This window comes from Bos javanicus, chromosome 5 (assembly GCF_032452875.1).
Source record: "Bos javanicus breed banteng chromosome 5, ARS-OSU_banteng_1.0, whole genome shotgun sequence".
Lineage (NCBI taxonomy): Eukaryota > Metazoa > Chordata > Mammalia > Artiodactyla > Bovidae > Bos > Bos javanicus.
This window is the reverse complement of record NC_083872.1, coordinates 119,925,213-119,953,097: the sequence shown is the minus strand read 5'-3', so window position 1 is coordinate 119,953,097 and position 27,885 is coordinate 119,925,213. Positions and strand designations below refer to the sequence as shown.

General features: G+C 59.0%; 1 protein-coding gene across 7 annotated transcripts; it reads left to right on the top strand.

Annotated features, from left to right (window-relative positions):
- Nucleotides 1-335: 335 nt before the first annotated feature.
- Nucleotides 336-27,574, top strand: IL17REL (interleukin 17 receptor E like). Of its 7 annotated transcripts, XM_061418907.1 has the most exons (18): nt 775-810; nt 3,868-3,898; nt 13,523-15,084; nt 18,296-18,445; nt 18,608-18,714; nt 18,954-19,068; nt 19,313-19,357; nt 19,611-19,747; nt 19,920-19,991; nt 20,073-20,127; nt 20,617-20,780; nt 20,850-20,894; nt 21,161-21,218; nt 21,461-21,633; nt 21,796-21,876; nt 22,060-22,117; nt 22,239-22,323; nt 23,502-27,574. In XM_061418907.1, exons 4-17 carry the CDS (start codon nt 18,337-18,339, stop codon nt 22,316-22,318), a joined length of 1,299 nt encoding a protein of 432 aa, XP_061274891.1. In that variant the 5' UTR covers nt 775-810; nt 3,868-3,898; nt 13,523-15,084; nt 18,296-18,336; the 3' UTR covers nt 22,319-22,323; nt 23,502-27,574. The 7 variants fall into 7 exon arrangements, with proteins under 7 accessions (XP_061274887.1, XP_061274885.1, XP_061274884.1 ...); XM_061418905.1 differs by lacking the exon at nt 13,523-15,084 and having other exon boundaries at nt 602-810; XM_061418901.1 differs by lacking the exons at nt 3,868-3,898; nt 13,523-15,084 and having other exon boundaries at nt 596-810; nt 18,960-19,068.
- Nucleotides 27,575-27,885: the final 311 nt, after the last annotated feature.

The following is a 27,885-nucleotide window of genomic DNA, read 5'->3' as shown; positions in this document are numbered from 1 at the left end:
AGCCTAGGCCTGGGGGCAGGCAGGGCTCTGTGAGCGCCGGCGTGGAGGCCTCTGCAGAGGACCCTAATGCAGAAGGGGCAGAGTGCGCTCCCTGCACAAGCCAGGCCCCAGAGTCAGCCTCGGGGTAGTGCTCTCTAGGGTGTGGCCAGTAAAGCAAGGGCTCAGCAAAGTGGAGCAGCCTCTCACACCCAGAGGACGGACAGGGGCCCTCAGGACTGGAGGGGTGTCCCAGGCTTGTGGGAGCTGGGGCTGGTGCCAGGGATGGCTCCCACCTCTCTGCCAGCCCCGCTGGGCTCGACAACCGGGACATGAGCCACCTTCCATCCCTTGACTTTGGGACAGAGGCCTGAGAGAAGGGGGGAGACACTGAGGAACCGTGGGGGGTGCAGGGCGGCTCCCCGAGCCCACAGGCCCACAGTCAGCCTTGGCCCAGCTGCCAGCCTCAGGGCACCCAGCCACCGGAGACCCCAGAGCTCCACAGTTTCAGGATGTCTCCTTTGACAGCCTGGAAACTCCAGGGCGTCTGGCCAGGGGCCAAAGCCCGCAGGCGGAAGCTGTGGGCTGTGGCTGTGGCCAGCCCACTGGGAGGAGGAGTGTCTGCCCCAGGAGCGAGCTCACTCCAGCTGAGCCACAAGCCGGGAAGGCGAGGCACAGTCGCCACGGGCCGCCCCTCGCGCCCTCATTCGGCGGGTACCTTCCTGCGGCCAGATGCTGGCCGGGCACACCGTCGCCTTGCTCTGCCTGACCTGGGGCGCCTACCAGAGCCTGGCCATCCCCAGGGTCACGGAATGCAGCCTTTCCTGTCCCCAGGTGAGCCTGCCCTTCCTGGACTCTCCTGTGAGCCACCCTGCCTCCGCCCGGCTGGCCGCTGGCCTGGCCCACCTACACACGTGACTTAGAGTGACCAGCAAGGGGCTCGGGGCCCGGGGCAGTGGGTGGTCAGAGGCCCGCGGCTCCCCAAGGTGGTGGCTCAGCCCGTGGCGCCAGTCGGGGAAGTGCTTGCCGGGAGCACGTGGGGCACCAGGCCCCATGAGTGTCCTTTCCCGGGGAGTCGTGTGGGGGCAGCCCGAGGCCCCTCCTGTGTTCACAGGGCCGGTTCATCATCCGGGGTGCGGGCTGGGGCGGTGTCCGGGCTTGTGTGGATGCCCAGCTAAGGAAATGCTGTGGCACCGAGCTCGTTCTGGGCGGGCAGGCGCCGCGGGGCGAGGATGTGGCTCGGAACGTGGTGTCCCGGGACTTTCACCGTCCCTGCGGCGCCCTAGCCAGCAGCACGTGTCCTTGGAGGTCCCCCAGCTCAAGACTGGGGAGGCTAGCCGCTGCGACGGGCTGGGGAGCCCCAGGCATGGGCCCTCTGCCAGGTGGGGTCAGCGGGGACCAGGGGAGACGCAGGGCAAGCAGGCTCGGGAGCAGTGGCAGCTGGCGAGAGAGCTCGGGGGACACTGGGGCACACAGTCAGTGCGCAAGGCATGCTCCCCAGGGCATGGAGCGTGTCCAGCAGAGGGCCAGGGAGGGACAGGGCAGGCTCAGGGGGCCAGGGGTCAGGCAGAGCCTCAGAAGCAGGGCTCAGGTCCTGGTGCAGGGACCCATGGTGGGTCCTCCTGGCTCCTGGTGGGACTGGTGGGTGCAGAGGGAACAGCTGGGCTGAAGTAGGGGTGCGGCCTGGACCTGCCCCGTGTGGATGGTGAAAGGGTGGGCTGCTTCGGGGGCACTGTGAGGTGGAGCTGCGGGACTGGGTCCCAGACCTCAGAGAAGGAAGAAGCCAGGATGAATCTTAAGACGCGGCTGTAGCACCTGGGCCCAGGCCCCAGGCGTTCTCTGGGCTCAGGGGGCAAGTTTTCAGGGAGGAAACTCGGTGAAATACAGGAATTTTGAAATATGGGGTTTTAGAAGCTCACTGGACTATGGAGAACTGGTGTTGGGACAGCGGGGTGTGGGGGTGGAGTCAGGGTGAGGCCGCAGGGGTGTGAGGGGCCCCCCCTCAGTGGGATGGGCCCGGACGGTGGGGGAGGGGCTGTGTGGTGGGGAGAGGCGGGGGTAGGCCCCCACCCCGCCACGGCCCTCCCCCCACGGAGAGGGCGCGGCCCAGCCACCGCCTTGGCACCCAGATGGGGCAGCAGCGGGATCAAGGGAGGGGGGTGCGGGGTGGGGAGAGCAGGGACAGAGCCTGAAAGGCCTGGGGAGGGGCCGGGAGAGGGGGTCTGGGGCAGGGGCCCAGGGGAGGGGCCGCTGGAAGAGGGGCTGGGGGAGGGCCTGGGGGGCCCGGGGGAGGAGTCAGGAAGCCCAGGGTGGGGGGCTGCTTCGGGCACCTCTGGAGACCTCCCCACCTGCACGGAGACCCCCGCAGCACTCTGGGCCTTGACAGCCTTCAGGCAGGGCAGGGACAGGAACAGCTGAGCACAGGGTGCTTGGGGGTGGGGGGCGGTCAGGGCCCCTCCCGAAGCACCTAGGACCTTGTCCTCCCCACCTGATGGGGCAGCAGGGTGAGGACCAGGCCCGCTGGGCCCCCTCCCTACAGACCCCGCCCTTGCCGACCCACCTGGGAAGCCCCAAGAAGCCCAACAGCGGAAACCCCCGAGGGTGGGGGGCAAGGCGGGGCAGCCGCTTCTCTGTCCCCGCCCCCCAACAAAGGACGCAGACCGGCCCTTCCCGCGTCCACCACCCCAGCTCCTCCGGGCGCCACCTTCCACCGCGCTCTCTGACCTTGACCTTTGCCCCTGCTGGTCCCTGGGCAGGGAGAGGGGTTCTGGGCACCCAAGGTCCAAGCACCAGACCGCACCCACCCCCACCAGTAACCGGGGGCAGCGGCTCTGTGGTCCTCAGGCGGCCGTGCCCCAGGGCGAGCACACAGGTGGGAGTCAACCTCTCCACCCCCTGGAGCCCCCACCAGCTTGGGAGGGGGTGGACTCAGGCCACAGGATGCAGAATGCCGGCTGGTTCCAGGCCTCGGGGCTGTGCAAGGAATGAGGTAGCCAGGAGAGGCTGTGGCCCAGGCCCGCTGCCCCCCTGCCTTGCTGGCCCTGCCCTGTGCCGCCCGCTGGCCCCTGGGCCCGCTGGACTGGCCGTCTCACCCTCTGCCCATCTGCTTGGTCAGGTTCTGGGCGGGGCACCCAGGCGAGTGCAGACCTTTGCCCAGCCGAGCCCCCCTGCCGCCCCTGGTCACCTTCCTCAGCCCGAGGACCATGGGCAGGCCCCCGGGGTCACCTCAGGGGGGTTTGTGCGGCTGAGGGCTGAAGGCCGAAGGCCTTATCGTCTCAGGGGGATATCGTGATCAGAAGACCGAGTGGACGAGGGGTGATGGTTAAAAGGCTGGGGCAGACAAGGTGCCTGGGCGGGGAGAGGGGACCCCAAGTCTGGGGCTCAGCCAAGAGTGACCCGGTTACCCAGATATTAACATCCCGGGGTCACGGGGAGAAGCTCGAGGCCATGCTCGCAGCTTTCCTATAAACCTAAGATTCCTCCAAAATGAAGACTATTTAGGAAGGGGTGAAGCGCTGGAGATGGACCCCCAAGAGTGCCTGCCCCCCAGGCCCAGGGAGGAGGAGCAGGCCCCCACCCCCACCCATGCCAGCAAAGAGCCCCCACCTGGTGGAGCGCCCTGCCCGTGAGGGGGCCCCCGCCTTCCCGAGCCCCTTCATCTCCCACCCTGGCCCGAGGCGTCCCTGCCTGGCGTGAGCCGGGTCCTTGCTGCCTGCTGTCTCCCCGTGCCCGGCCCCACGCCGCCAGCTCCGGGCGGTCCTGCGGTGCCTGGAGTGCCACGTGTGTCGGGGTGGGCCTGAAGGTCCAGGGTCGCGGGTCGCCAGGGTGCGGCTCCGGGGGTGGCACGAGGCGGCCCGCCGACCTCACTCCCTCTCGATGTTCTGTCCGCAGGGCTTCGCCTGCAAGAGCCTCGTGAGCCGTGGTGAGTACATCTCAGGAGGAGGACGCGCGGCCCTTCCGGCCTCCGCTGACACCCTCTCCCGCCTCACCGGGCAGAGTGCCCTCCCATCCCCGCCGCCGCCTGGGGCAGGAGGGCACAGCCCCCTCCGCGCCCAGCTGCAGGCTTGCTGGATGCGGGAGTCGCGGGTTCCTGTGTTATTGGAATTTGTTGCTTTGCGAAGTGGCCACGTGTCTCCACCTCACCAGCAGTCCACGGAAACTTCCACTTTCTCATCACGTGCCCCGTTTTTGCCTACCCTAATACAATATCCTATTTTAAAAATAGCTTCATTGTCTTTGCAGACACTTTATATTTTATTTTAAAAGGGGCATAAGGGATTCAGTGGAGGAGGGCATGGCAACCCACTCCAATATTCTTGCCTGGAGAATCCTATGGACAGAGGAGCCTGGCGGGCTTCAGTCAATAGGGTCGCAGAGAGTCTGATGTGACTGAAGCGACTGAGCACACATGCATGCAGGAACAGAGAATAATAAGTCTAGCTCCAAAGCCCTCCTAGAGAAATAAATACTGTTTATGGAGAAGGAAATGGCAGCCCACTCCAGCGTTCTTGCCTGGAGAATCCCAGGGACGGGGGAGCCTGGTGGGCTGCCGCCTGGGGTCGCACAGAGTCGGGCATGACTGGAGCGACTTAGCAGCAGCAGCAGCAGCATGTTAGGAAGACATAGTTCTAGACATCTTTGTAGGCAAATAAACTGTTCCTGGATAAACAGATGACAAAGATTTTATAAAAGTGAAATTACTTTATTCCACTTAAAATCAGTATTTTATTTAATTTGACTTTAATAGGAAAAACCAAAGGAATGGCTAAACTTTAATGCAATGTTTCTTCACCTCGAGAGGGGTTACTTCTCAAGGACCCCCAAGGTGAAGGTGTGAGATGATGAGACAGGGCGCCGCGTGCACCCCCCCCCCCCGCCCCCGCCGGGTAGTCCCCGTCTCTGCCGTGTCTGACCGCAGTCAGTGGCCGTGGAGCTGAGCTTGGAACGGCATCAGGTCACAGCCTGTGCTTGGACCCTCCCCGCGAGTAAGGAGCCCGAGGCGCCTCCGCCAGGGTTACAGCCGAGGGGCCTGCAGGCTTCTCTCCCGCCTGGGCCGGGCCCTTTCCTGGATCCCTGTGAGCTTCCGTAACCTCGGGAGCGGTTGTTCCATAACCTCGGGGAGCGTTTCCACTCCCGCCTGAGCGCGGGCCTCTGCCCTGATGACGCCACCTCTGCGTGCATCGGCTGCTTCCTCCGTTTCTGTCTTTCTCCGTGGCTTTCCTGTGAGCATTCCAAGCCAGCTGCGTCTCCTGACTTGCGCGTCTTCACTGTACTTACTTGCCCCGCGATGAGGTCTGGCTCCCTGACTCCCCGCACCCCGTCTCCTCTGAGCCCGCTGCGCTGTGGCCGCCGGGCTGGGCCGAGTGTCCCTGCCGCCGTGTCCCTCGGTGGGCCTTCCCTCCATCCGCCACGGCGCTTTCTCCCCCCACGCGCTGCCTTCCGGGTCCGCCTTCCCTCCCTCTCCCTCCTCCCCTCTGTGCTGTGTTAATGTTTTCTACATTCCGTCGTGGGCAGCTGCCTCTGGACCCCCAAATTACTCAGGCCTCCTTCTCACTCACTGACCCCACATCCATGGTGTTGCCCCCGCGGACCAGCTGTGTGCAAGGGCCAGATGTCTGGAGGGCCCAGGCATGCTGGGGTGATGGGGAACTTGGCCGGGCAGGTCCTGGGGGTGGTGGGGGTGCGGGGATGGGCCTTCGGCTTCTAGGGGACCTGGGGGCCTTCACGGTCTCTCTCCCTCCCCCTCCCTTCCGTCGTACCCCAGTGGGAGCCGTGAAAATGCAGGACCCCACCCGGCCTCCTCTTCAGATGGGGCGGCAGAGGGGGCTCGCCATGGATTCCCGGCTCTGTCACCCCCCAGAAGGGCTTCTGGGGGTGGGGTCACCAGGCAGGGGCACAGCTTGTGTCTGGGTGACGCTCCGGCCTGGCCCACGTGCTCGGTCCACTGCGGGGCAGTTCTCTGGCTCGACAACCTCTGTGGGTTCTGGCAGGTATTGGGGGTACTTTGTGAGGCTGTAGAGGGACCCCCACACACTCCCATCTCCATTTGTGAGTCTCTAACAACACTGAGACCTGCGTGGGCTCCTCCGGGGCGACGACAGTCACCCTGCGTCACAGACAACTCTTCCCACTGTTCCTCCTCCTCAGCCTCGGGCTGAGAGTCACACGCTTCGGTTTCGACGCAATAGTATTCACACGCCTCCCCTTTCAGGATTTCGTGAATCGGAGGGGATCTTTTAAGAAGTCTTCCCCGTTCTGGTCATAGAGACTTCCTCCCTGTACTTCCTGTGTTTCTATATTAAAGTTTGTTTCTCAGACTCAGGTCTTTGATTCATCTAGCTCTTGTTTCCGTGTGCTGTGAGGCAAGAGCCCAACTGTGCTCTTCTCTGCCTGGAAATCCCGCAGTGGCCGCACCGAGTGCCGACGTCTCTATCCCCACCCTGCCCGTCTTCAGATTTCCACGCTGTGCGGGCGGTTCCCCAATGGCCTCAACTCCTGAGTGAGGCCGCCCTGAGTCCTGGGGGCCCCTCCCTACACACCCCATCCTATGGACCTGCTCAGTGAGCCCATGGATGAATAGATTTAAGCTAGATGCTGACTTCTGGTGGGGTGGCCCTTCTGCTTCATTTCTTTCCTAAATTGTCCTGGGAGATGGCAGTGTCGTTGAGGTGGCCCTGAATCCAGATGCAGGAGCAAGGAGGACATGAAACAGAAGCGGGATCCACGCTCCAGACCCCAGAGACGGGCCCCAGGGCCCCAGGTGGGAAGAGCAACAGAAGGCAGAGGGGAGCCTGAACCCAGCAGGCAGTGAGCGCCACTGGTGAGCACCCAGCTGCTGCTCAGGGACCCCCTGGGAGGCGGCCCTGCACAGAGAAGCTCCAAGAGGCTCGAGGACAGCAGCGGCAAGAGCAACTGCAGATGGACGAGGCCGAGGCGAAGAAAGAGCTAGGAAGTTCAGTTCAGTCCAGTCGCTCAGTCAAGTCCGACTGCGACCCCATGAATCACAGCACGCCAGGCCTCCCTGTCCATCACCAACTCCCGGAGTTCACTCAGACGGACATCCATTGAGTCAGCGATGCCATCCAGCATCTCATCCTCTGTCGTCCCCTTCTCCTCCTGCCCCCAATCCCTCCCAGCATCAGAGTCTTTTCCAATGAGTCAACTCTTCGCATGAGGTGGCCAAAGTACTGGAGTTTCAGCTTTAGCATCATTCCTTCCAAAGAAATCCCAGGGCTGATCTCCTTCAGAATGGACTGGTTGGATCTCCTTGCAGTCCAAGGGACTCTCACGAGTCTTCTCCAACACCACAGTTCAAAAGCATCAATTCTTCGGCGCTCAGCCTTCTTCACAGTCCAACTCTCACATCCATACATGACCACTGGAAAAACCATAGCCTTGACTAGACTGATAGAGTTTTGCCAAGAAAATGCACCGGTCATAGCAAACACCCTCTTCCAACAACACAAGAGAAGACTCTACACATGGACATCACCAGATGGTCAACACCGAAATCAGATTGATTATATTCTTTGCAGCCAAAGATGGAGAAGCTCTATACAGTCAACAAAAACAAGACCAGGAGCTGACTGTGGCTCAGATCATGAACTCCTTATTGCCAAATTCAGACTGAAATTGAAGAAAGTAGGGAAAACCACTAGACCATTCAGGTATGACCTAAATCAAATCCCTTATGATTATACAGTGGAATTGAGAAATAGATTTAAGGGATTAGATCTTATAGATAGAGTGCCTGATGAACTATGGACTGAGGTTCCTGACATTGTACAGGAGACAGGGATCAAGACCATCCCCATGGAAAAGAAATGCAAAAAAGCAAAATGGCTGTCTGGGGAGGCCTTACAAATAGCTGTGAAAAGAAGAGAAGTGAAAAGCAAAGGAGAAAAGGAAAGATATACCCATTTGAATGCAGAGTTCCAAAGAATAGCAAGAAGAGATAAGAAAGCCTTCCTCAGCGATCAATGCAAAGAAATAGAGGAAAACAACAGAATGGGAAAGACTAGAGATCTCTTCAAAAAATTAGAGATACCAAGGGAACATTTCATGCAAAGATGGGCTCGATAAAGGGCAGAAATGGTATGGACCTAACAGAAGCAGAAGATATTAATAAGAGGTGGCAAGAATACACAGAAGAACTGTACAAAAAAGATCTTCACGTCCCAGATAATCACGATGGTGTGATCACTACCTAGAGTCAGGAAACCGGACCACAAAGCACGTCCACCCAAAGCAACAGCAGAGGGCGCTGTGTGCAGCGGGGACAGCAGAACCCAGCCTGTGGCGGAAAGCTCAGAAATCTCCATTCTCGTAACAGTGGCCAAGGCGGGCTGTGGGCACAAGCCCCCGGCGAGTTATGATAATAAAAAGAGAATGAGGGGCAGAATAAGGTCCCGACAGGCAAAGGCAGTGCGCCAGAACACCCCGAAAACGCACAACTGTAGCTTTTCATTTCAAAGTGGTTTAAAATAGCCAGTTCAGTTCAGTAGCTCAGTCCCATTCAGACTCTGCCACCCCATGGACTGCAGCACGCCAGGCCTCCCTGTCCATCACCGACTCCCGGACCTCACTCAAACTCATGTCCATCGAGTCCATGACGCCATCCAACCATCTCATCCTCTGTTGTCCCCTTCTCCTCCTGCCTTCAATCTTTCCCAGCATCAGGGTCTTTTCAGATGAGTCAGCTCTTCACATCAAGTGGCCAAAGTATTGGAGCTTCAGCCTCAGCATCAGTCCTTCCAGTGAATATTCAGGACTGATTTCCTCTAGGATGGACTGGTTGGATCTCCTTGCTGTCCAAGGGACTCTCAAGAGTCTTCTCCAACACTGCAGTTCAGAAGCATCAGTTCTTCAGGGCTCAGTCTTCTTTTTGGTCCAACTCTCACATCCATACGTGACTACTGGAAAAACCCTAGCTTTGACTAGACAGACCTTTGTTGACAAATTAGTCTCTGCTTTTTAATATGCTGTCTAGGTTAATCAGAGCTTTCCTTCCAAGGAGCAAGCGTCTTTTAATTTCATGGCTGCAGTCTCCATCTGCAGCGATATGGGACCCCAGGAGAATAAAGTCTGTCACTGTTTCCATTGTTTCCCCATCTGTTTGCCATGAAGTGATGGGACCAGATGCCGTGACCCCTTTGGGTTTTGAATGTCGACTTTTAAGCCAGCTTTCTCACGTTCACTTTCATCAAGAGGCTCTTTAGTTCTTCGATTTCTGTCATAAGGATGGTGTCATCTGCATATCTGAGGTTGTTATTTTTCCCAGCAATCTTGATTCCAGCTTGTGCTTCCTCCAGCCCTGCATTTCCCATGATGTACTCTGCATAGAAGTTAAATAAGCAGGGCAATAATATACAGCCTTGACGTGCTCCTTTTCCAATTTGGAACCAGTCCGTTGCTCCATGTCCGGTTCTAACCGTTGCTTCTTGACCTGCATACAGGTTTCAAAGGAGGCAGGTGAGGTGGTCTGGTATTCCCATCTCTTGAAGAATTTTCCACAGATTGTCGTCATCCACACAGTCAAAGGCTTTAGCATAGTCAGTAAAGCAGAAGTAGATGTTTTTCCGGAATTCTCTTGCTTTTTGTATGATCCAACAGGTATTGGCAATTTAATCTCTGATTCCTTTGCCTTTTCTAAATCCAGCTTGAACACTGGGAAGTTCTCAGTTCACATATTGTTGAAACCTGGCTTGGAAAATTTTAAGCATTACTTTGCTAGCGTGTGAGATGACTGCAATTGTGCAGTAGTCTGAACATTCTTTGGCATTGCCTTTCTTTGGGATTGGAATGAGAACTGACCTTTTCCAGTCCTGTGATCACTGCTGAGTTTTCCAATTTTGCTGGCACTTTAACAGCATCATCTTCTAGGATTTGAAATAGCTCAGCTGGAACTCCATCACCTCCACTAGCTTTGTTCATAGTGATGCTTCCTAAGGCCCACTTGACTTCGCATTCCAGGATGTCTGGCTCTAGGTGAGTGATCACACCATCATGGTTATCTGGGTCATGAAGATCTTTTTTGTATAGTTCTTCTGTGTATTCTTGACACTTCTTCTTAATACCTTCTACTTCTGTTAGGTCCATACCATTTCTGTCCTTTATTGAGCCCATCTTTGCATGAAATGTTAGAAGACTCAAGAAAGTTGATAAAGATGTTAAAGAACAATAGGAACAAAAATTAGGAAATTTCAGAAATGAGGTGACAACACTTGGGCTTAAAAATAAAGAAAAAATCGCTGCAGAAATGAAGACGATGTTAGAAGTAGTGAATAGACCCAATATTAAATGCCTTGAGAAAAATAGAAAGTGAAAAGGGGATTTTTTAAAAAATCAAAAAGAAGTGTCATATTGTGTTTGAGTAGAGTCCAGGAGTTGGTGATGGACAGCGAGGCCTGGCGTGCTGCGGCCCGTGGGGTCACAGAGGATCAGACATGGCTGAGCGACTGAACTGAGCTGTTAGTACAGGGAACTATGCTTAATATTCTGTGATAAACCATAAGGAAAAAGAATGCTTTTTTAAAAAATAATGTACCTATATATATAACTGAATCACTTTGCTATACGGCAAAAATTAACACAACATTGTAAGTCAACTGTATTTCAATTAAAACGAGAATACCAGGGACTTCTGTGATGGCGCAGTGGGCAAGAATCTAATGCAGGGTTCAACCCCTTGTCTGGGAAGATCCCACGTGCCTCAGGGCAACTCAGCCCACACACCACGGCTCCTGAGCCGGCACTCTAGATCCCGGGAAGCGCAGCTCCTGAGCCGGCACTCTAGATCCCAGGAAGCGCAGCTCCTGAGCCGGCGTGCTGCAGCTGCTAAGCCCTCCTGCCCTGGAGCCCCTGCTCCACACCAGAGAAGCCAGAGCAGCGAGCAGCCCACACGCCGCAGCAAACAGGAAGCCCCGCTCAGCACACCGAGAGGAAAGTCCGCACACAGTCACGAGGACTCCATGCAACCAACAATAAGTAAAGAAATAAAAATGTTTAGAAAAGAATACAAGTAAGGTTTGAAAAGAAAAAAAAATCAAAAGAGATGAAATGACGTGTCAATAATAGAAGATGCTGCAGATAGGCAAGGAAAGTCCAGAATGTGGGTCCTGTGAGACCCTGGAGAGAACTGAGCCGCAGATCAGATGCGCAGAAGTGCAGCTCAAGGACAACAAACAGCCCTAACACGAGGCATGAACTAGAGAGGGACAGCGTGAAAACTCACTCAAGCAAAACGGCTGGATGTTAAAGTGAAAAATCTTTGGGCATCTAAGCAAAAAGAACTTAGCAATTCAAAATGGAAAGGAAAGTACATCAGATTTTTCAAAGAGCTACATTTTACCCCAGAAGAGAATGGACAGCAAGTCCATAGCATGTCGTTTGATGACTATAGACACAGTTCTGTGTTATAATCGTGAAACTTGCTAAGAGGCCAGATCCAACCACAAAAAGAGAAACAATAATTATGTGACTTGATATGGCTGCTTTTGCTACAACAGCAATGATGACAACAGATAAATGCACCAAACCAGCACGCTGTACTCCTTAAGTTCACACAGTGCCATACATCAAATGTATTTCCATGAAAGGACACTGGCCTTCAGGCATGAGGCACGAACAGGCTGGGACTCACGGACGCTTGTCCCAAGGGCCCCTCCTAGGGAAGGAGCATCCGGCCACGAGACCCCGGGAGGGGTCGGATGGGAAACGGGGTGAAGATTTAACGCAGGGCTGTTTGTGGCGCTGAGAACACAAGTGGAAGGGGAGATGGTACAGTATTCACAGCCGAGCACCCTGACCATGGAGACAGGGACGGGCCGTGAACACCAGGAGAGACCGAGACAAGTCTATGCAGAGACAGGTTTCCGCTCTTTCCAGCCCGCCCAGCGGTGAGTGCTGCGACCCAGACAGTGTCGGGAACACAGCAAGTGGCAGGACGCAGCTTCACGGTGTCCTCCCCGGTGTTCTTGAGAGTCGAGCGGAAGAAAGGAGATGCTGAGGTCCTGTGCAGAAGGTGCGGTGAAAGCTCGGCTCTGAGTTGGAAAGCAGCAGGACTGCCCGAGGCACCGCTCTGAACCCGCGGTGGCCCTGTGGAGGCTCCTGGACCTGTCTGTGGCGTGTCTCTCTTCCGGCCCTCCCTCTGGGCGCTCTGTCTCCCCAGCGAGGCTGTTTATCTCTCACGTGTCTGCTCCAGGGAGTTCCCTGGCCGTCCAGCAGTCAGGGCTCTGTCTTTCCCTGCTGGGGGCCGGGAATAGAGACACTGTCTTCCTGGGAGAGAACCTAAGATGCCACAAGCCATTCAGTGTGGCCAAAAAAAAAAGTCTGCTCCGTGCCCCTGAGAAATGGCTCTTGGCCGTCCCCGGGCCGAGGATTCAGGCATCTCCCCGCAGACCGGGTTCTCTTGTTTCTGAGTGGGACCAGGAGTGACCTGTGACTATCAGGACCATTTCTGAGTCGTGGACTGAAGTGGGCTTGGATCTGCCTGGGAGCAGCCCCCAGGCCCGCGGGGGCTGCAGGCTTTCCAGGAAGCTCCGCGTCCCTGCCCTCCCGCCGGGCCCAGGGTCGGAGGAGGCGGCAGGTTTCTCCCGATCAGCCCTGGGCCTCCTGGTCCGGCCGAGCCTCAGCATCCCCCCTGCTTCCTCGGGCTTTGTGCTGAGGACCCTGGTGCTCCTATCAGCTCTCACGGGTTTTGGGAAGTTTTTTCACATATATATGTAAGTTGTCTACACCTATGTTTCCCGCATGTATGTGTTTACAGGTATGTTTCACGTGTTTTACATGTATGTTTTCACGTGTATGATTTTACACGTGAGTTTTTAACATGTATTTTTTCCCTCCAGCACTGTTAGCTGTTCTCAGTAGAACCGGTCCAGACAGCACGGGCTCCTGTAGGATGCGGAAGGAAACCCCCGACGGGTTTTCAGATGCACAGGAGCCCTTCTCTCTCCTCCTGCCCTGCCAAGGCAGTTACATTCACCTCCGTGTTTTACCAGTTCCTGTGTTCACGGTTCCCTTTGTAACCCACTTCTTCCTTCTGAGCTCATATTTCTCCTTTTTAAGACACAGCCAAGCTGTTAGGCCTTCTCTTAGTATGCCTCTGGTTTACTGTGGTGGCTTTAAACCTTCAAATGAGGTCATATGTATTTACTTCTCCTTAATCTTTACAAAGAATGTGGGGTTCACAGTGCCTTCCACACAGTCACAGCGGGGCTGCTCTGCACAGCCTGTGGGGTCTTAGCTCCTAAACTGAGCACTGAACCCACGCCCAGGCAGTGCAAGCGCTGCGTCCCGACCACTCACCAGCGGGGAGCCCGCCACGTCACTTTCTTCTCTACACCTTCTGTGTTGTGAGCTTAGCGGGAACAAGAGCCTGTTCTTACTTTTATACAAGCAACTTCCTGGCACCCATGGTCGCTGTGCTCGCCTATGGCTCCACCCTTTGTTCCTTCTGACTCTGATCCTTTTCTTGGTTGGCTGCGATAGGTCCTTGTATTTCTCCAGAAAAGGTCAAAAGATGCTGCCTTCTCGTTTTCTGCAGAGGAGGACGTTTCCACACGCATGAGGGACAGCCTAGATGAGAGAGGGCTGAAGCTCCAGGCTCGGAGGACGCGCCTCTAGCAAGGAAACGCCAGGCCTGGGGACACCGCTCTCCTCACCCCCACCGCCACCTTGCCGGACTAACCCCCCCACTCCCGGGCTTGACCAGGAGCCCCTGGAGCCAGACCGGGGCTCGGCCGCCTCCTGCAGGCAGCCTCTGCTCCAATTCCAGCCGCAGCCCTTGGGAGCTGTCCCCCCAGGAAGCTCTGAATCGCCCATCTGACCCCACACCTCGGGTTCATCAGCCCCAGGGCAACAGCGGGCCAGGTGTGCGGTGGGGGCCGGGGCAGGGCAGGGGACCATTCCCAGCTCTGACCAGCGGGGAGGATTTTACCCCCGTTTAGAACTGCCAGCACACACGGATAGGAAAAGGCAGACCAACTACTCGCTTACTTTGGCCACCTGACATGAAGAGCCGACTCACTGGGAAAGACTCTGATGCTGGGAAAGATCGAGGGCAGGAGGAGAAGGGGATGACAGGATGAGATGATTAGCTAGCATCACCGACTCAATGGACATGAGTTTGAGCAAACTCAAGAAGACAGTGAAGGACAGGGAAGCCTGGCGTGCCACAGTCCATGGAGTTGCAAAGAGTTGGACACAAATTAGTGACTGAACAACAACAGCTACTCGCTGGCTTTATTATTTTTTAAACCTCCACCGTCTAGGGTGGTGGAGTCCTGCAGCCCCGTCCCCTGCACGTGGAGGACAGGCACAAGTGTTGCTGGTTACCTTGTTGCTGAATCTGGAAAGTTCTTACAGGTTCTGAACACACGTTCCTTAACAGGTGCACGATTCGCAAATATTTCCCCCCAATCTCTAACTTGTCTTTTCACTCTTTACTGGGGTCTTTCAAAGAGCAGAAGTTTGAAAGCTTGATGAAATCCAACTTACCCATTTTTTCTCTTATGGGTCACAATTTCAGTATTGTGTCTAAGAAAATTTTGCCTTACCTAAGGTCATAGATGCCATTCATGGCAAATAGATGGGGAGACAGTGGAAATAGTGGCTGACTTTATTTTTCTGGGCTCCAAAATCACTGCGGATGGTAATTGCAGCCATGAAATTAAAAGACGCTTGCTCCTTGGAGGGAAAGTTATGACCAACCTAGCCAGCATATTCAAAAGCAGAGACATTACTTTGCCAACAAAGGTCCGTCTAGTCAAGGCTATGGTTTTTCCAGTGGTCATGTATGGATGTGAGAGTTGGACTGTGAAGAAGGCTGAGCGCTGAAGAATTGATGCTTTTGAACTGTGGTGTTGGAGAAGACTCTTGAGAGTCCCTTGGACTGCAAGGAGATCCAACCAGTCCATCCTAAAGGAGATGAGTCCCAGCTGTTCACTGAAAGGACTGATGCTGAAGCTGAAACTCCAATACTTTGGCCACCTGATGCAAAGAACTGACTCATTTGAAAAGACCCTGATGCTGGGAAAGATTGAAGGCAGGAGGAGGAGGGGACGACAGAGGATGAGATGGCTGGATGGCATCACTGACTCGATGGATGTGAGTCTGAGTGAACACCGGGAGTTGGTGATGGACAGGGAGGCCTGGTGTGCTGTGGTTCATGGGGTTGCAAAGAGTCGGACACAACTGAGTGACTGAACTGAAGGTCATAGAAATTTTTAAAAATAGGTTTCTTTTTGAAAGTTTGGTAGTTTAGGTTTTGCATTGAGTCTGACGGTCCATTTGGGATAAAGTTTACATTCTGTGAGAGCTGTGGTCTAGAGCCCATTGGTTTCCAGTGGACACAGAGCTGAGCACCATTTGCTGGAAGCACCGTGCATTCCCCGCTGGACTCGCAGCATGCTTGCCGAGAGTCAGGCACGCAGGCCTGGGCGGGGTGGGATGCTAGGCTGGTGGGTTTCGTCTCTCAGTCCTGGGGAGTCTTTCCTGTCATCATCTCACTCGCATGGCTCCCCAGAAGAAGTCTGCCTCTCCCCTGCCTTGGTTCCACGGGGCCTCACGTGTCTTTTCCTCTGGTGGCTTTACAGTTTTCTCTTTACTCTGGCTTTGAACAAACTGACTGTGGTGTGCTTGTAATTCTTCATGTTTCCTATCTTTCATCGGGCGTCTTGGATTTGTGAGTGCATAGTTCTCACCCAGCTTGAAAAGTTTCTATTCTTTTTTAAGATGTTTCTTCATTCCCTCATTCCTTCCAGGACTCTAACTACACACACATCAGATTACCTGAAGGTGTCCTTCAGCTCCCTGAAGCGCTGTCGTTCTATTTCCTCACCTTCACCACCACCTCCACCATCATTATGCCATCACCCATCACCACCACCTCCACCACCATCATTACATCATCACCACCACCTCCTCCACCATCACCACCAGCATCATTACATCATCACCATCACCACCAGCATCATTACATCATCACCATCACCACCAGCATCGTTACGTCATCACCATCACCACCAGCATCGTTACGTCATCACCATCACCACCAGCATCGTTACGTCATCACCCCATCACCATCCCTCTCCACCTACTTTTGCGTGTTTTCTATTGCTATGTCAAGTTCTCCAGTCTCTTTTTTTTCCAATGGCTATATCTGTTATTAATGTAGCTAATGTATTTTTCATCTCAGACATTGTAGTTTTCATCCCTGTAAGTTGGAGTTTTTTTGAAAAAAAAAAAACTTTCACGTCTACAATTAACTTTTTGAGCGTGTAAAACACAGTTATAATAACTGCTTTAATATTCTTGTCTAGTAATTCTAACACCTGTGTCAGTTTTAGTTCATTGACTTTTTTCCTCATTCAGGTTATGTTTTGCATAACCTGTAATTTTTTATTATATGGTAGACTGTGATTCACAGATGGCTCAGTGGTAAAGGATCCACCTGCCAATGCAGGAGATACAAGAGACATGGGTTCACTCCCTTGGGCAGGAAGATCCCCTGGAGGAGGAAATGGCACCCCACTCCAGTGTTCTTGCCTGGAGTCCATAGGATTGCAAAGAGGCGGATCCTGTGTGAGCACACGCACGCACTGGATATATACCTTTATCATCACAAATATTCTTGAGTCTTTTCTGGAATACAGTCAACTTACTTGGAAACAGGTTAATCCTTCTGGAGTCTTTATTTCAAGATCTGTTAGATGAGATCAGAGTAGTGCTCCACCCATGGCTAGTTATTTCTCTTACGGAAACAAGACTCTTGCGTCCGCTGCACCAGGTTCCCGCGAGGCCCTGGCTCTGTGGTCTGGCTGGGAGCAGGGACAGCCTAGACCCACGGGCCGACAAGACTCTGTCCCCAGAGCCCCTCCGGCTTCTTCTCTTCCTGCAGCTCCTCAGTCCATGCGGGCATCCCGCTCTGCCAAACACTCACCCCGCTCTCTGCATTGCAGTCCTCCTGTGCTCGTCCTGCAAACTCTGGCCACTTCCGGCTGTTTGCCTCTGACCAGATCTGCCCCACTTCTCTTGGGGAGGCACCAGGCGTCCTGAATGCCATTACCCCATCCCAGCCACCTCGCAACACTCTCAGGACAGCGGGCACGGCTGTGGGCTTCACCATCCTACACTTCATAACACCCAGTGTCTTGAGACCGCACTCCGTCTGCTGTCCAGGCTGAGCTCTGTGACTCCACCTTGACCTCTATCTTGACCTCAGCGGGGTCCACAGCTCTGGTTTCTTTCCCAGGAACATTTCAGACCTCACAGTTTCTGCTGCCTCTTTGAGTCACGTCTGATCGGGTCAGGTTGGGGCTCCGCTGAGCGACGGGCCAGCTCTTCTGTCTGGGTCTCAGCAGCGGCGCCTTGGCCCCCTTCTCCAAGGTCTGGGAGCCCAGCCACCATGGCCATGGGGACCCCTCACTCTGGCTCCTCGTGCCGCGACGGGAGACAGCCTTGGGTGTGCCCTCTGCCCTTCCCCCACCCTCGTGCATTCAACGGGTCACCCTGGTGCCCGTGTCCCCCTCCTCCTGAAGCGCAGGAAGGGCCTTGGCACCTTCGTCCTTTGCTTCCCCTTGACCGTCAGCCTGAGGGCGGGTCTTCCTGCCATGCTGCCTGGGGTGTGCCTGCGGCCTGGGCACCGCTGAGCACACACCATCTGACACATCACCTGGCCGGAACGCCAGGCCCTAAGTGCCAGAGGGAACCTGGGCTGCCAGCTCCACGGGGTGCAGGGCTCTCCGGGGCATGGTGGAGCCCGTGGAACTAACCCCATTGACCTTGAAGCGTCTGCCTGAAGATCGGGCAGAGCCAAGACTGAAAATACCGCTCAGCCCTGGAGTCTGAAAGCGAGATCCCAGCTCCCTGCACAGCGCTCGGTCTGGCCCCGGCTTCCAGGGCCCTGACCAAGGCCATTGGGGCCAAGCCATATGTGCCAGTGCTGCCGCCTGCCCACGGACAGGGCTTTAGGCGGCAGTGACTTCCGGCTCAGGCCCGGGTGCCCCCTGCAGACCTGTGCTGCTGCTCATCTTTGGAACCCATGGGGCCAGCCGGCACGCCTGGAGGAGGGCCCTCCTCTGCCCCTTTGCTGGCCAGGCGGGGGCCCCACTCCTGGGCCCAGCAGACAGCTCTGCACATGGCTCAGGTGGGCCCACCACTCGTCCAGGGCTTGGCTCTCTGACGGCACTGGGGCAAGTAGGGAGGATCCCCCACCTCCAATTCTGTGCAGCCCCAGAGCCCCTTCCCACCCAGCCACCCGCAGGGAATAGCCCAGGCACCAGCAACACTGGCACTTAGCCTCCCTCTCCCCCAACAGGAAATATTTTCAACAGCTTCTGCCAGCAGCCCCCTGCGTCCATGCCCAGGTCCGTCCTGGGGGCCCTGGGGCTCTCCACCGCCATGAAGTGCTCCCCACCCGACGGCTGCTCCCTGCTCCTGCGCGTCAATGCCTCCCTCACGCTCCATGGTGACTGTGACGGGGTCACTCCTGGGTCATGGCGGGGGTGCTCAGGGCTCCTTTTCTTCCCATGACAACCTGACAGCAGGCTGGGGTGGGGCAGAGAGACCCTGCTCACTGCCTTCACAGGGGACAGCATGGTCTGACAGCCCGCGGCCCCTCTCTCCACAGAGAGCCTTCAGGGCCTGGAGGTCTGCTCCACGAGCCTGGACACCCAGCAGACGCAGTGCCAGACTGTGCAGGTCCCCAGGGCCTCCCACCGGCAGGCCGGGCAGCAGGTGAGGCCAGTGTCTGACCTGGACCTGCCGGTCCAGCCCCAAGCCTCTGCCCGGCAGCACAGCTGTCCCCTGGCCAGTTCTCGCCGCCCTCCCCGCTCCACAGCCCATCCTGGCCCACGGCCGAGGCGCCCCTCCTCCCCTACCCCAGACTCTGGGTTCCAGCTGTGCGAGGTGGAGCTGGCCTGGCCGGGGGTGGGGGGTCGACACCCAGGTCCACAGCTCACCCCGTCTCTGCCCAGCTCCAGGTGCGCTTTGACTGCTTCAAGGTGGGCGTGGCCCAGACCCTCTACGTCACCCTGAGGACTGTCCCCCACTTCTGCGGGGTCCAGCTGGGCCAGCAATACCACACGGAAGGTAGGGACCAGGGAGCTGGCGTGGGCACTGCCCTCCAGCCTCCTGGAGGGAGCGGTGACTGCCCTGGGGCAGGAGTCACCCAGGCAGCGGGTAGGCCATGAGGGACAGGTCCCAGCAAGTGCATTTGCTTAATTCTGGGTTGCTGTCTCCCTGGAGGGGTGGGCTTCTGGAAACCACACCCGCAGAGGCCCGGGTGCCCCTGGGGCAGAGTGGGCTGGGCCCAACACTTCCCTTGTCATTCCAGACTGCAGAGAGGAGGACGTGGGGAAGAATGTGCCTGACTGCTTCGGTGAGGTCCCTCCCCAGGTGGGACCCCGGCCCCGTTGCCCCTGGGAAGACCCTTGGGTGGTGATGGGCACCCACAAGCCTCCTACCGGGCTCTTCTGCCCTCCTCACGTGGGAACTCACGATGGGTCCTCAGGCAGGCAACTTCCAAGATGCCTGGGTCTGGCAGGAGTCACCACATGCAGGCTGTCAGGACAGCTGGAGCCCTGTGCCTGGTGACCTCTGGCCACAGCATGACCCCTCCTGCCCTCCTACAGCTCAGAAGCTCTCCTACTGGGTAGACCGCAGCCGCAAGGTCATTCTAGTACAGGTGCCAGAGTCGGGGGGCCCTGACTACTACGTGAGGCTCTGTCTGAAGCGGTTCATCTGCGAGGACGCGGGCGCCCCAGTGCGGGTGAGCCTCAGCCCCGCCCACCCCTGTCCTCCCCTGCCGCCCCGCCCACAGCTCCAGCCCCGCCCCCTGTCCTCCCCTGCCGCCCCGCCCACAGCCCCGCCCCGCCCAGCAGACCCCGCCCTCCCTCTGTCCTCCCCTGCCGCCCCGCCCACGCGCCTTCCCTCCGATGCAGGTAATAGGGAACAGGGTCTCCCGGAGGGTCTCTCTACCCTACAGCCAAGAGTTGTCGTGCCTGTGCCTTGAGGTCAGTAAGGGTGCGGGCTTGACACCCGAGAGTGGACAAGAGGATGGGCCGACTCTGTGCTGATCCCAGCCCGTTCCGCAGGTCTGGTCGGCAACCCCTGATGCGGTGCGAATCCAGACCTGCCCTTTCAAAAATGGTGAGTGCCCTGCGGTGCCCGGGAGAGCGAGGAGGGAGGGGTGGGAGATGGTGAGTCAGGGGTCCCCAAGGGTGGGGGCTCCTGGTCCAGCGCGCGGGGCTGACACAAGAGGGGCTGAGAGTAGCGGGGAGGCCCAGCCTCAGCGCCTGAGACGGCTTCAGGCAGTAGGTAGTCAGCGCTGTGTTCTGGGCAAGCCCTCCAGGTGGTGGAAGCCCTGCGTGGATGCAAGCGTCCATGTCAGCCAGACACAAGCACACACGGGCGCCATGGCCTGGCCACCTGGGAGACCTCGGGGGATCCTCCCCGAGGATTAGGGGTGCTCATCAGGGCACACAAGCGAACTGGCTGGGGCCTAGGCCGAGAGCCACGGGAGAAGACACCTGCCCGGGACCCAGCCTGCCTGTCACTGAGCAGGTGCTGGGTCCGGTGGTCTGTCAGCAGCTGGGACAGTGTCCCTCTGACTCCAGCTCTGGGGGAGGGTCCCTGCAGACACGGAGAGCCTCTGGGACGCCATCCGCTACCTCCCGGGGAGCCAGGCGCTGAGCTGGGAACCCGCCTGCCCCATGAGAGGCCGTGTGAGTCTGTGCTGGCAGCCACGGCCAGGGGCCCACTGCCTCGAGCTGAAGCACTCAGGCCGGCCGGCGCGCGGCAGGGTGAGTGTCCCCCAGGCAGGGATGGGGGCGGGGATGGACGGCCAGGGCCCTGACGTGAGCTCCCCCCAGGTGCAGTACCCGCTGGTGGACACACAGCCCCAGCTCTGCCTGAAGGTGAGTGGGCCTGACCACAACCTGCCTCGTGCCCTCCCGGGGCTTGCGGAGGGATCTGAGGAGCCAGACAAGGGACCCACGGCATTGGGGCAGGGGACCCACGGCCAAATGTCTCCCTCTGCCTTGCCCAGCCCCAGGGTCCAGCCACCTAGCAGCCCCTCTAACCCCTCCTGGGCCAACAGTGGGGGGCGGGGGTTTGTAACCAGTCTCAGAGGGCCGTGGAGGCCCGCCTGAGGGACATACCCTGTCCCTCGGCCTCCCGGCAGTTCTCCACGAGCCTGGGTTTCCAAGTGAGGTGCCCTTTCAAGCAGCCGCGGTTCCCAGGTGAGCCCTCCAGGGGACAGGGCCTCGAGGGGAAGGGGGCCTCCAAGGGGCGGGGCCCTCAAGGGGGCGGGGCCCTCTGAGGGGCGGGACTCCAACAAGGGGCGGGGCCCTCCAGGGGCGGTCCCTCAAGAGCGGGCCCTCCAGAGGGCAGGCGGGAGGCTGGTCAGGGGCCCTTGCAGTGTAACCACAGCAAAAACGGTCAGCAGTGGGTGGGTGCTGGGCCTCACCCCTGCCCCCCACAGCCTGGAAGATGGCCGTCCAGCCCGCACCCGCTCCCGGCCGCCTCCGGGTGGCCTTCTTCTCGTCCGGCCCCGCCCGGTTCCAGGTGCGCCTGTGTCACCAGGGGAAGACGTGGCCCCCCGCCTGCCGTCGACTGCTCCAGGCCACCCCCGTCCCTGCGGCCTCTGTGAGCCAGGTGGGGCGGGCACCGTCCTGGAGACCTGGGGATGGGGCTGACCCCCGACTTTCCTGCAGTCAGAGCTAGTCCCCACAAGGGCGGAGGGTGGCGAGCACCACAGTGACCTGGAGGAGCCTGGTCTGCGCCCCCACGGCCTGTGACCGACCCCTCCCGCACCAGGGTGACTCCGCAGAGGACCCTGCCGTGGCCTTCGTGGACGTTCCCGGGGACGAGGCCTGTGCACCCAGCACCTGCATCCAGGTAGGCGTACCGGCCTGCCCAGCCTCCGCCCACCTCCCAGGAGCTGCCCAGGGCCCTGGGCTGCTCTGGGGGTCCCTTCAGCCCCACAGCCTCTCCAGATGGTGCTTCTGGGGAATGAGGGGGCATGCAAGGTGGGCTGCAGGCTGTGCTGACCTGCTCTCTCTGCCCTGCCCCCACCCACAGGGCAGGAGGACCGATGTCCAGTTCTCCGTTCCCCAGCAGCTCTGCAACCTCCAGTGTGGTGAGTGAACAGGCCAGGCCTCAGCGGGTACGGGGGCTGGGAGGACAGGCACTCAGGGGCTGCCAGGGGCCAAGGGCTGGACCCCAGACTGGCCCCTAGCAGCCCCATCTCCCACTGTCAGGATGGCGGGGACACACTGCACAGGAGGTGGAGGACAGAGGGGCCACCGCCTCAGCGCCAGGCCAGGCTTCTGAGCCTTGACTTGGGTAAGCAAGGCCCCTCCAGGGCCTCACACCGGATCAGGGGTGTTGCGTCCTCCTCCCTGAGTGTTCACCACCCTGGCCTGGGCTCTGGTTCCAACTGCCCAGGAACTCGAAGTCCCCGGCCCACCTGTCGCCCACCCAGGAGTCCCAGACTCCTGGACCTCAGACTTGGCAGGATGTAGAGGGACCCCTAAACCTATGGGGCCTCGGTGTGGCCCAGGGGCTGACTGCTGCCTGAGGCCCGGGGGTAGCGGGGCAGTGAGGACACAAGGGCAGTGGAGTGAGGAGCGAGCACACTCCCCTTCAAGTGCAAACCTTTCCCCGTGCTGAAATGCAGAAAGACGGGTGTCTGGGCATCCAGGGCTGTCACCATCCCGTCCACTGATGGGCAACTGGGCAGGTCTCGAATGGCCTCTGAGTGCAGCGGAGTCTCAGCAATGCCAGGGTGCCCCGGTCCCGCCCACCTCCCCTGGCAAATGCTCCAGGGCCTGCATCCGCTTCTCCCCTTACCCCACCACCACACCCCCCCACCTCCCCACCCCAGCAGGTCGAAGGGGCGATGGTCACCCCTAAGAGCCTTGTGTCTGGACCGGGGCTCCAATATTTGCCAGTCAGATGGCATGGTGGGTGGCCTGGGGCCATGACTGGAGCCCCAGTGCCACGCTGGGTGAGTCCCAGGGTCCTGTGAACGGTGAGAGCACCTGGGCCCAGCTGGAGTCGGGGAACCTGAGAGGATACTGCCCCTGGGGTCAGGGTAAACTCCCCTGAAGATGGACGTTTGCCTGCTGACCGGGCACTGGCTTGGCAGGACTGGGCAAGGGACCCTGAGAGGGTGGGGTCTCATCTCCCTCTCCTTCTTTCCACCTCATAATCAGAGGTGGGCTGGGGGTATGTGAAAAGTGAACGTTAAAGCGTTAGTCGCTCGGTCGTGTCTGACTCTTTGCGACCCCACGGACTGCCGCATGCCAGGCTCCTCTGTCCATGGGATTCTCCAGGCCAGGATACTGGAGTGGGCTGTCATTCCCTTCTCCAGGGGATCTTCCTGACCCAGGGATCGAACCCAGGTCTCCTGCATTGCAGGTGGACTCTTTACCCTCTGAGCCACCAGATGGTTGGGGGAGGGGGTGTCTATGCCCCCACACAAGGCTGCCTGAGCCAGCCCCCCATTCCTCTCTCCCCAGCTGCCACCCAGGAGACAGCAGCCTGAGGCCAAGTGTCTCACCAAGAAGACACGGGTGCCAGGTCCGACTGTGGGGATGCAGCAAGGGGCCAGCCCATGTCTGGACACCCCAGGCCTCTGTCACGAAGGCTAGGCCTCAGGGCATGCACTGGGGGTCCTCATCTGGCCCCAGACTAGGGGCCTGTGTACCTCTCGGGTCTCCAAAGGCCTGCAGCTACTCGGGCCTTTGGACGATGTCGGGACTTTGGGTCAGACGAAGGACCTCCAGCCCCTCCTGAACCCTGAGTGGGGCCAACAGAACGGCTCCATGGGCAGCCCCTTCCCCAGATGGCCCAGCCCCTGACGCGCCTGTCCCAGTCTGGTCCAGGCTCCCTCTGGACCACCTGGGGTCAGGGCCAGCATCCCTGGCCCTGAGCACGAGGTTCTCTGGAGTACAGGGTGTGACCCCACCCTTCCTGGAACTGACCAGGTCTGGGGGGCCAGGTCACCCACACATGGGCTGGGGTCCACACCCTGGGTGCCCCCTGGGGCCCAGAATAGGCCTTCACCGGCCCCCACCCTTCAAAGACTCTGCTAAGAACCTGAGCGCCCACCACCGGAGCACCCACCCTGCATCCTCACCCCCAGAGCTGGACCACCTTCCACTCCCCAGGCCCCTAGCCAGGACAGCGCGGTGAGGGACGGCCACTCCGTTGGCCTCAGGGGCCAGCTGCCAGGATGAGCCATTCTCAGACATTTCGCACCCCCTGAGGTCAGCACGCGCCACCTGTGCTCAAGAGCCACAAGCCGCCCTTGGCCTGCCAGCGTCATTTCTGTGTCCCAGGCCAGTGGTCGCCCAGCAGTCGGCCGGCTGGGCCTGCCCTCACGGGACCCTCCTGCCAGCTCACAAGGATCACCGGGCCGCCCCTGCTGGGCTGCTGTCTGGCGTCACTTTCATCTAACGCGGGGCACACGCGGGCACGCCGGGGCTGGCCCCGCCCCTGGGCCTACGTTGGGCTGTGTCTGCGCATGTGCACCTACCTCCCCGCCCCTGGGCCTACGTTGGGCTGCGTCTGCGCATGCACACCTACCTCCAGGCCCGGCCTGGGCTGTGCCTCGTTAGCCGGACACAGGCCCCTGGACGTCTAGCCATCGCTCCCTTAGTGGAAGCTGCTGCCCCGAGCCGACGAGAGGGGTCGGTGGAGCCCACATGCCCCCTCGCTGAGAAACTCTTGTCTGCCTGGCTCGCCGCTTCCCTTGAGGACAGGGAAGGGGTTGGCAGGGCCAGGGAGCACTCGTGGGGACTGGGGGACCACGGGGCCGCGTGTCCCCCGTGAGGCAGGGTGGGGGGGGTCCAGTGACTGCAGCTGGACCCCTGCCTGCGATTTGAGAGGGGCTGTCTCGCCCCCAGCCCCCGGGTCCTGTCCCCCCACTTTGGCCAGGCCTGGCCCCCGGCGGGCTGTGCTCTGGGCTCACGCGGGTACTCCTGCGGTACTCTGGAGACCCCTGTCCGCCCCAAGTGCCCCCTCCCCATCAAGGCACAGAGGGAGGTGGGGACCAAGGTCCCCACGCCACAAGTTCCGGCTTCTCACGCCTGGCCCATCTCGGGGTCCCTGCCTGTGCACAGAGACTGCAGCCCTGATCCAGGGCCTCCCTCAGAAGGAATCCTTGACCTCCTGGAGGGGGTGGGGGAGGTGGGTGCTGCGAACTGACCAGATGCAGGCTCCCCCAGGACTTCACAGCAGCCCTGGGATCCCACAGTGGGGAACCGGAAGCCCAGACAAGGGGAACAACTGCTGTCCTCTCCAGGACTAAGGACCTGCCTGGCCACAGGGCTGGGGTGGGGAGGGGTGCTCCAGGGTCCCAGCTGCCCCGCTGTCCAGTATATGCTGCCCCCGCGTGGTGGTGGGCACTCAGCGCAGGGCTCTGAGCTGGGCCTTCCATGCGCACCTGGAGCCCCATGGCCCGGGTGCCCACATGGCCCACTGCCGTGGCCAGTGAGAGGCCGCTCCTTCAGCAGGGCCTCCCCTCCCCAGCCTGGCCACACCTCTGCAGGAGAGTACCAATGTGCTCAGGCCCCAGAGCAAGGGATGATGGGTTCCCTCCCCACCCGCGCCCCCCCCACCCCCCAGAGCTCACAGGTAAACCGGGTCCGTGTGCCTCACCCGTTCATCCCCTCATCCCCCTAGCAGTCCCTGAGCACCCGCTGGGCGCCGCCCTCTCCCAGCACTAGGAGCACATCTGCTCTGCCCTGAACTGCGTGGCCCCAGGTCAGGATTCTCAGCCCTAAAGCCCGGGCAAACAGAGCCATCAGTCACCTACCTGGAGCTGACCTCTGCCTGGGGAAGACATTTCACAAACAGCTGAAACTGTCACTTACGTGAATGCCCGGTGTGAGAAGGCGGAGGCAGAGAAAGCAAACAGGAAGTGTGTGTGTGTGGGGGGGGGTGCCACTTAGAGCAGGGTGGTCCCCCGTATGACCAAAGAAATGGGTGACACCTCGAAGTTGTTAGGATTCAATGTTCTTGGTGGTTCGAGGGGCGTCCTAATGGTAACTTGTGTAGAGGGAGTGGGCTGCTGTTGTGAGCTGGGTTCTGCAGTGAGGAGTGTAGAGCGGCTTGTCTTTGCCCGCTCTCTGCGCCCGGAGGTCAAGCCGAGGCCAGGGTTTGGGTGTACAGCTGGAGTCGCCAGAGGAAGGGGGGCAGCTGGGCAAGCAGGGCTGGGCGCTGAGTCCTGGCAGCGGGGCCTCCGGACAGCAGTGCCCACGGTTCGAGGGCATCTCTGGAGGCAGGTGTGCACCCACGCCGCCAGCCCCCAGCAACACGTGCCCCCTTCCCCCTCTTCTGGTCCGAACATGAAGGGCGGTTGTTCCTGAAGAACCTTCATGAGTACAGCTTCCAGTAAGATTTTGATGATTTTAATTCTTTTAAAATGGTTGCTTATTACGTTGAAACGACTGACCCTTTTTTTCTAAAACTCTTCATTTGCACTTTTAAACATATTTTTCCACGCTTCCCTGGGCGCCATTGACACAGCCTCGGGATAGCGGCAGGCTGCGAGGTGCGAGGACCGTCCAGTGAGCGCGGACCGAGGGGAGGTGGGACCTGGGAGACGCCAGGGACTCATGACTGCTGTGGGGTAGGGATACTGAGGGCCCGTCTGGCCCTAGGGCGTGTGCGCAGCCGTGACCCCTGGGGAGGGCGTGTGCCCAGCCGTTGGGAAAGAGGCGCTGGGGTGACGCAGCTCACCGGGTGGGTGCACCTGCCTCTCCAACGGGAAGTGGCACCTGGCGCCTTGGGCGAGCGGCCCCTGCAGCTCCGACCTGCGCGGATGCCCACGGCGCTCCCAGCCCTCGAGCCCCAGAAGCGTCTGGGGCTCAGCCGCCGGGCGGACCAGGGGTGGGGGGCAGAGTCGGCCGCCACTGATACCCCCAACCTCAAGTTCTGGTTTCCGCCGGGGGGTGGGGGGGCGCTGGCGGCTTGCAGGGGAGCAGGTGGGGAGGGGAGCAGCTGCGGGGCGGCCTTCGGGACGAGGCTGGGGTTTGGCCGGCCCTGGAAGGCGAGCGGAAAGGGCCGCGGCTGCTGCGGGAAGCGGGCCGCGAGGCCTCCGGGAGCCAGGCGGGGGCTCAGGAGGGTCTGCGGAGTCTCGCGGCGCCTCTGCGCCGAGCCCGCGTCTCCCGCCGCCCCCGGAGCGCGTTGGCTTTTCCTGAGCGGAGAGTGTACGAGGACGCCTCCCTCGCCTTGGGCTGCAAGTGTCTGTCACGCCTCTGACCCTCCCGGGAGGGACCGCAGGACACGCGATCAGCTCCCGGGCGCGCGCGCCAGGCTGTGCGTCCTGAGGCCCGAGCGTGCCGCAGTGCCCTCGCCCGCGGGAGAACGCGTGCCAAGAAAACCCCGGCGCGCGTAAACACTGCCTGAAACATATGTTTTAAAAATATCTTGTATGTCTCACTTTGATTCTTACATGGTAAAATTGACATTTTGATTTACTTTTTATTTTATATTGGAATATAGTTCATTTACAATGTTGTGTTAGCTTCAGGTGTACCGCAAAATGTTATTTATCCTCCCCCCCCAATTAAAATTGACTTTTTGATTTTGGTGTACAGTTTTCTGAATTTTAACACATTTGGATAGCTGTCACTGTCACAGGACACACACAGTTATATCACCCCCAAATTGCCCCTGCCATAACTGGGGCACACTTCTCTCCACCCGTAACCCCTGGCAACCACTGATGTTCTCCATGATGGTATGATGTTCTCCATGGATGGACTCAGGCAGAAGACAACTGGGACTGGTCTCTCTTACTCTGTAACACCTTTGAGATTCATCTGGGACGTTGTGTGAGTCAACAGCTTGTTTCTTTTGTGATGCAGTTGTATTCCATGGCGTAGATCACCACAG

Coding starts and splice junctions, on each gene's coding strand:
- IL17REL (XM_061418903.1), top strand. CDS start 489: ATGTCTCCTTTGACAGCCTGGAAACTCCAGGGCGTCTGGCCAGGGGCC. Junction 19,748..19,919: donor ACGCGGGCGCCCCAGTGCGG/GTGAGCCTCAGC, acceptor CCTCCGATGCAG/GTAATAGGGAACAGGGTCTC. Junction 20,895..21,160: donor AGCCCCAGCTCTGCCTGAAG/GTGAGTGGGCCT, acceptor GCCTCCCGGCAG/TTCTCCACGAGCCTGGGTTT.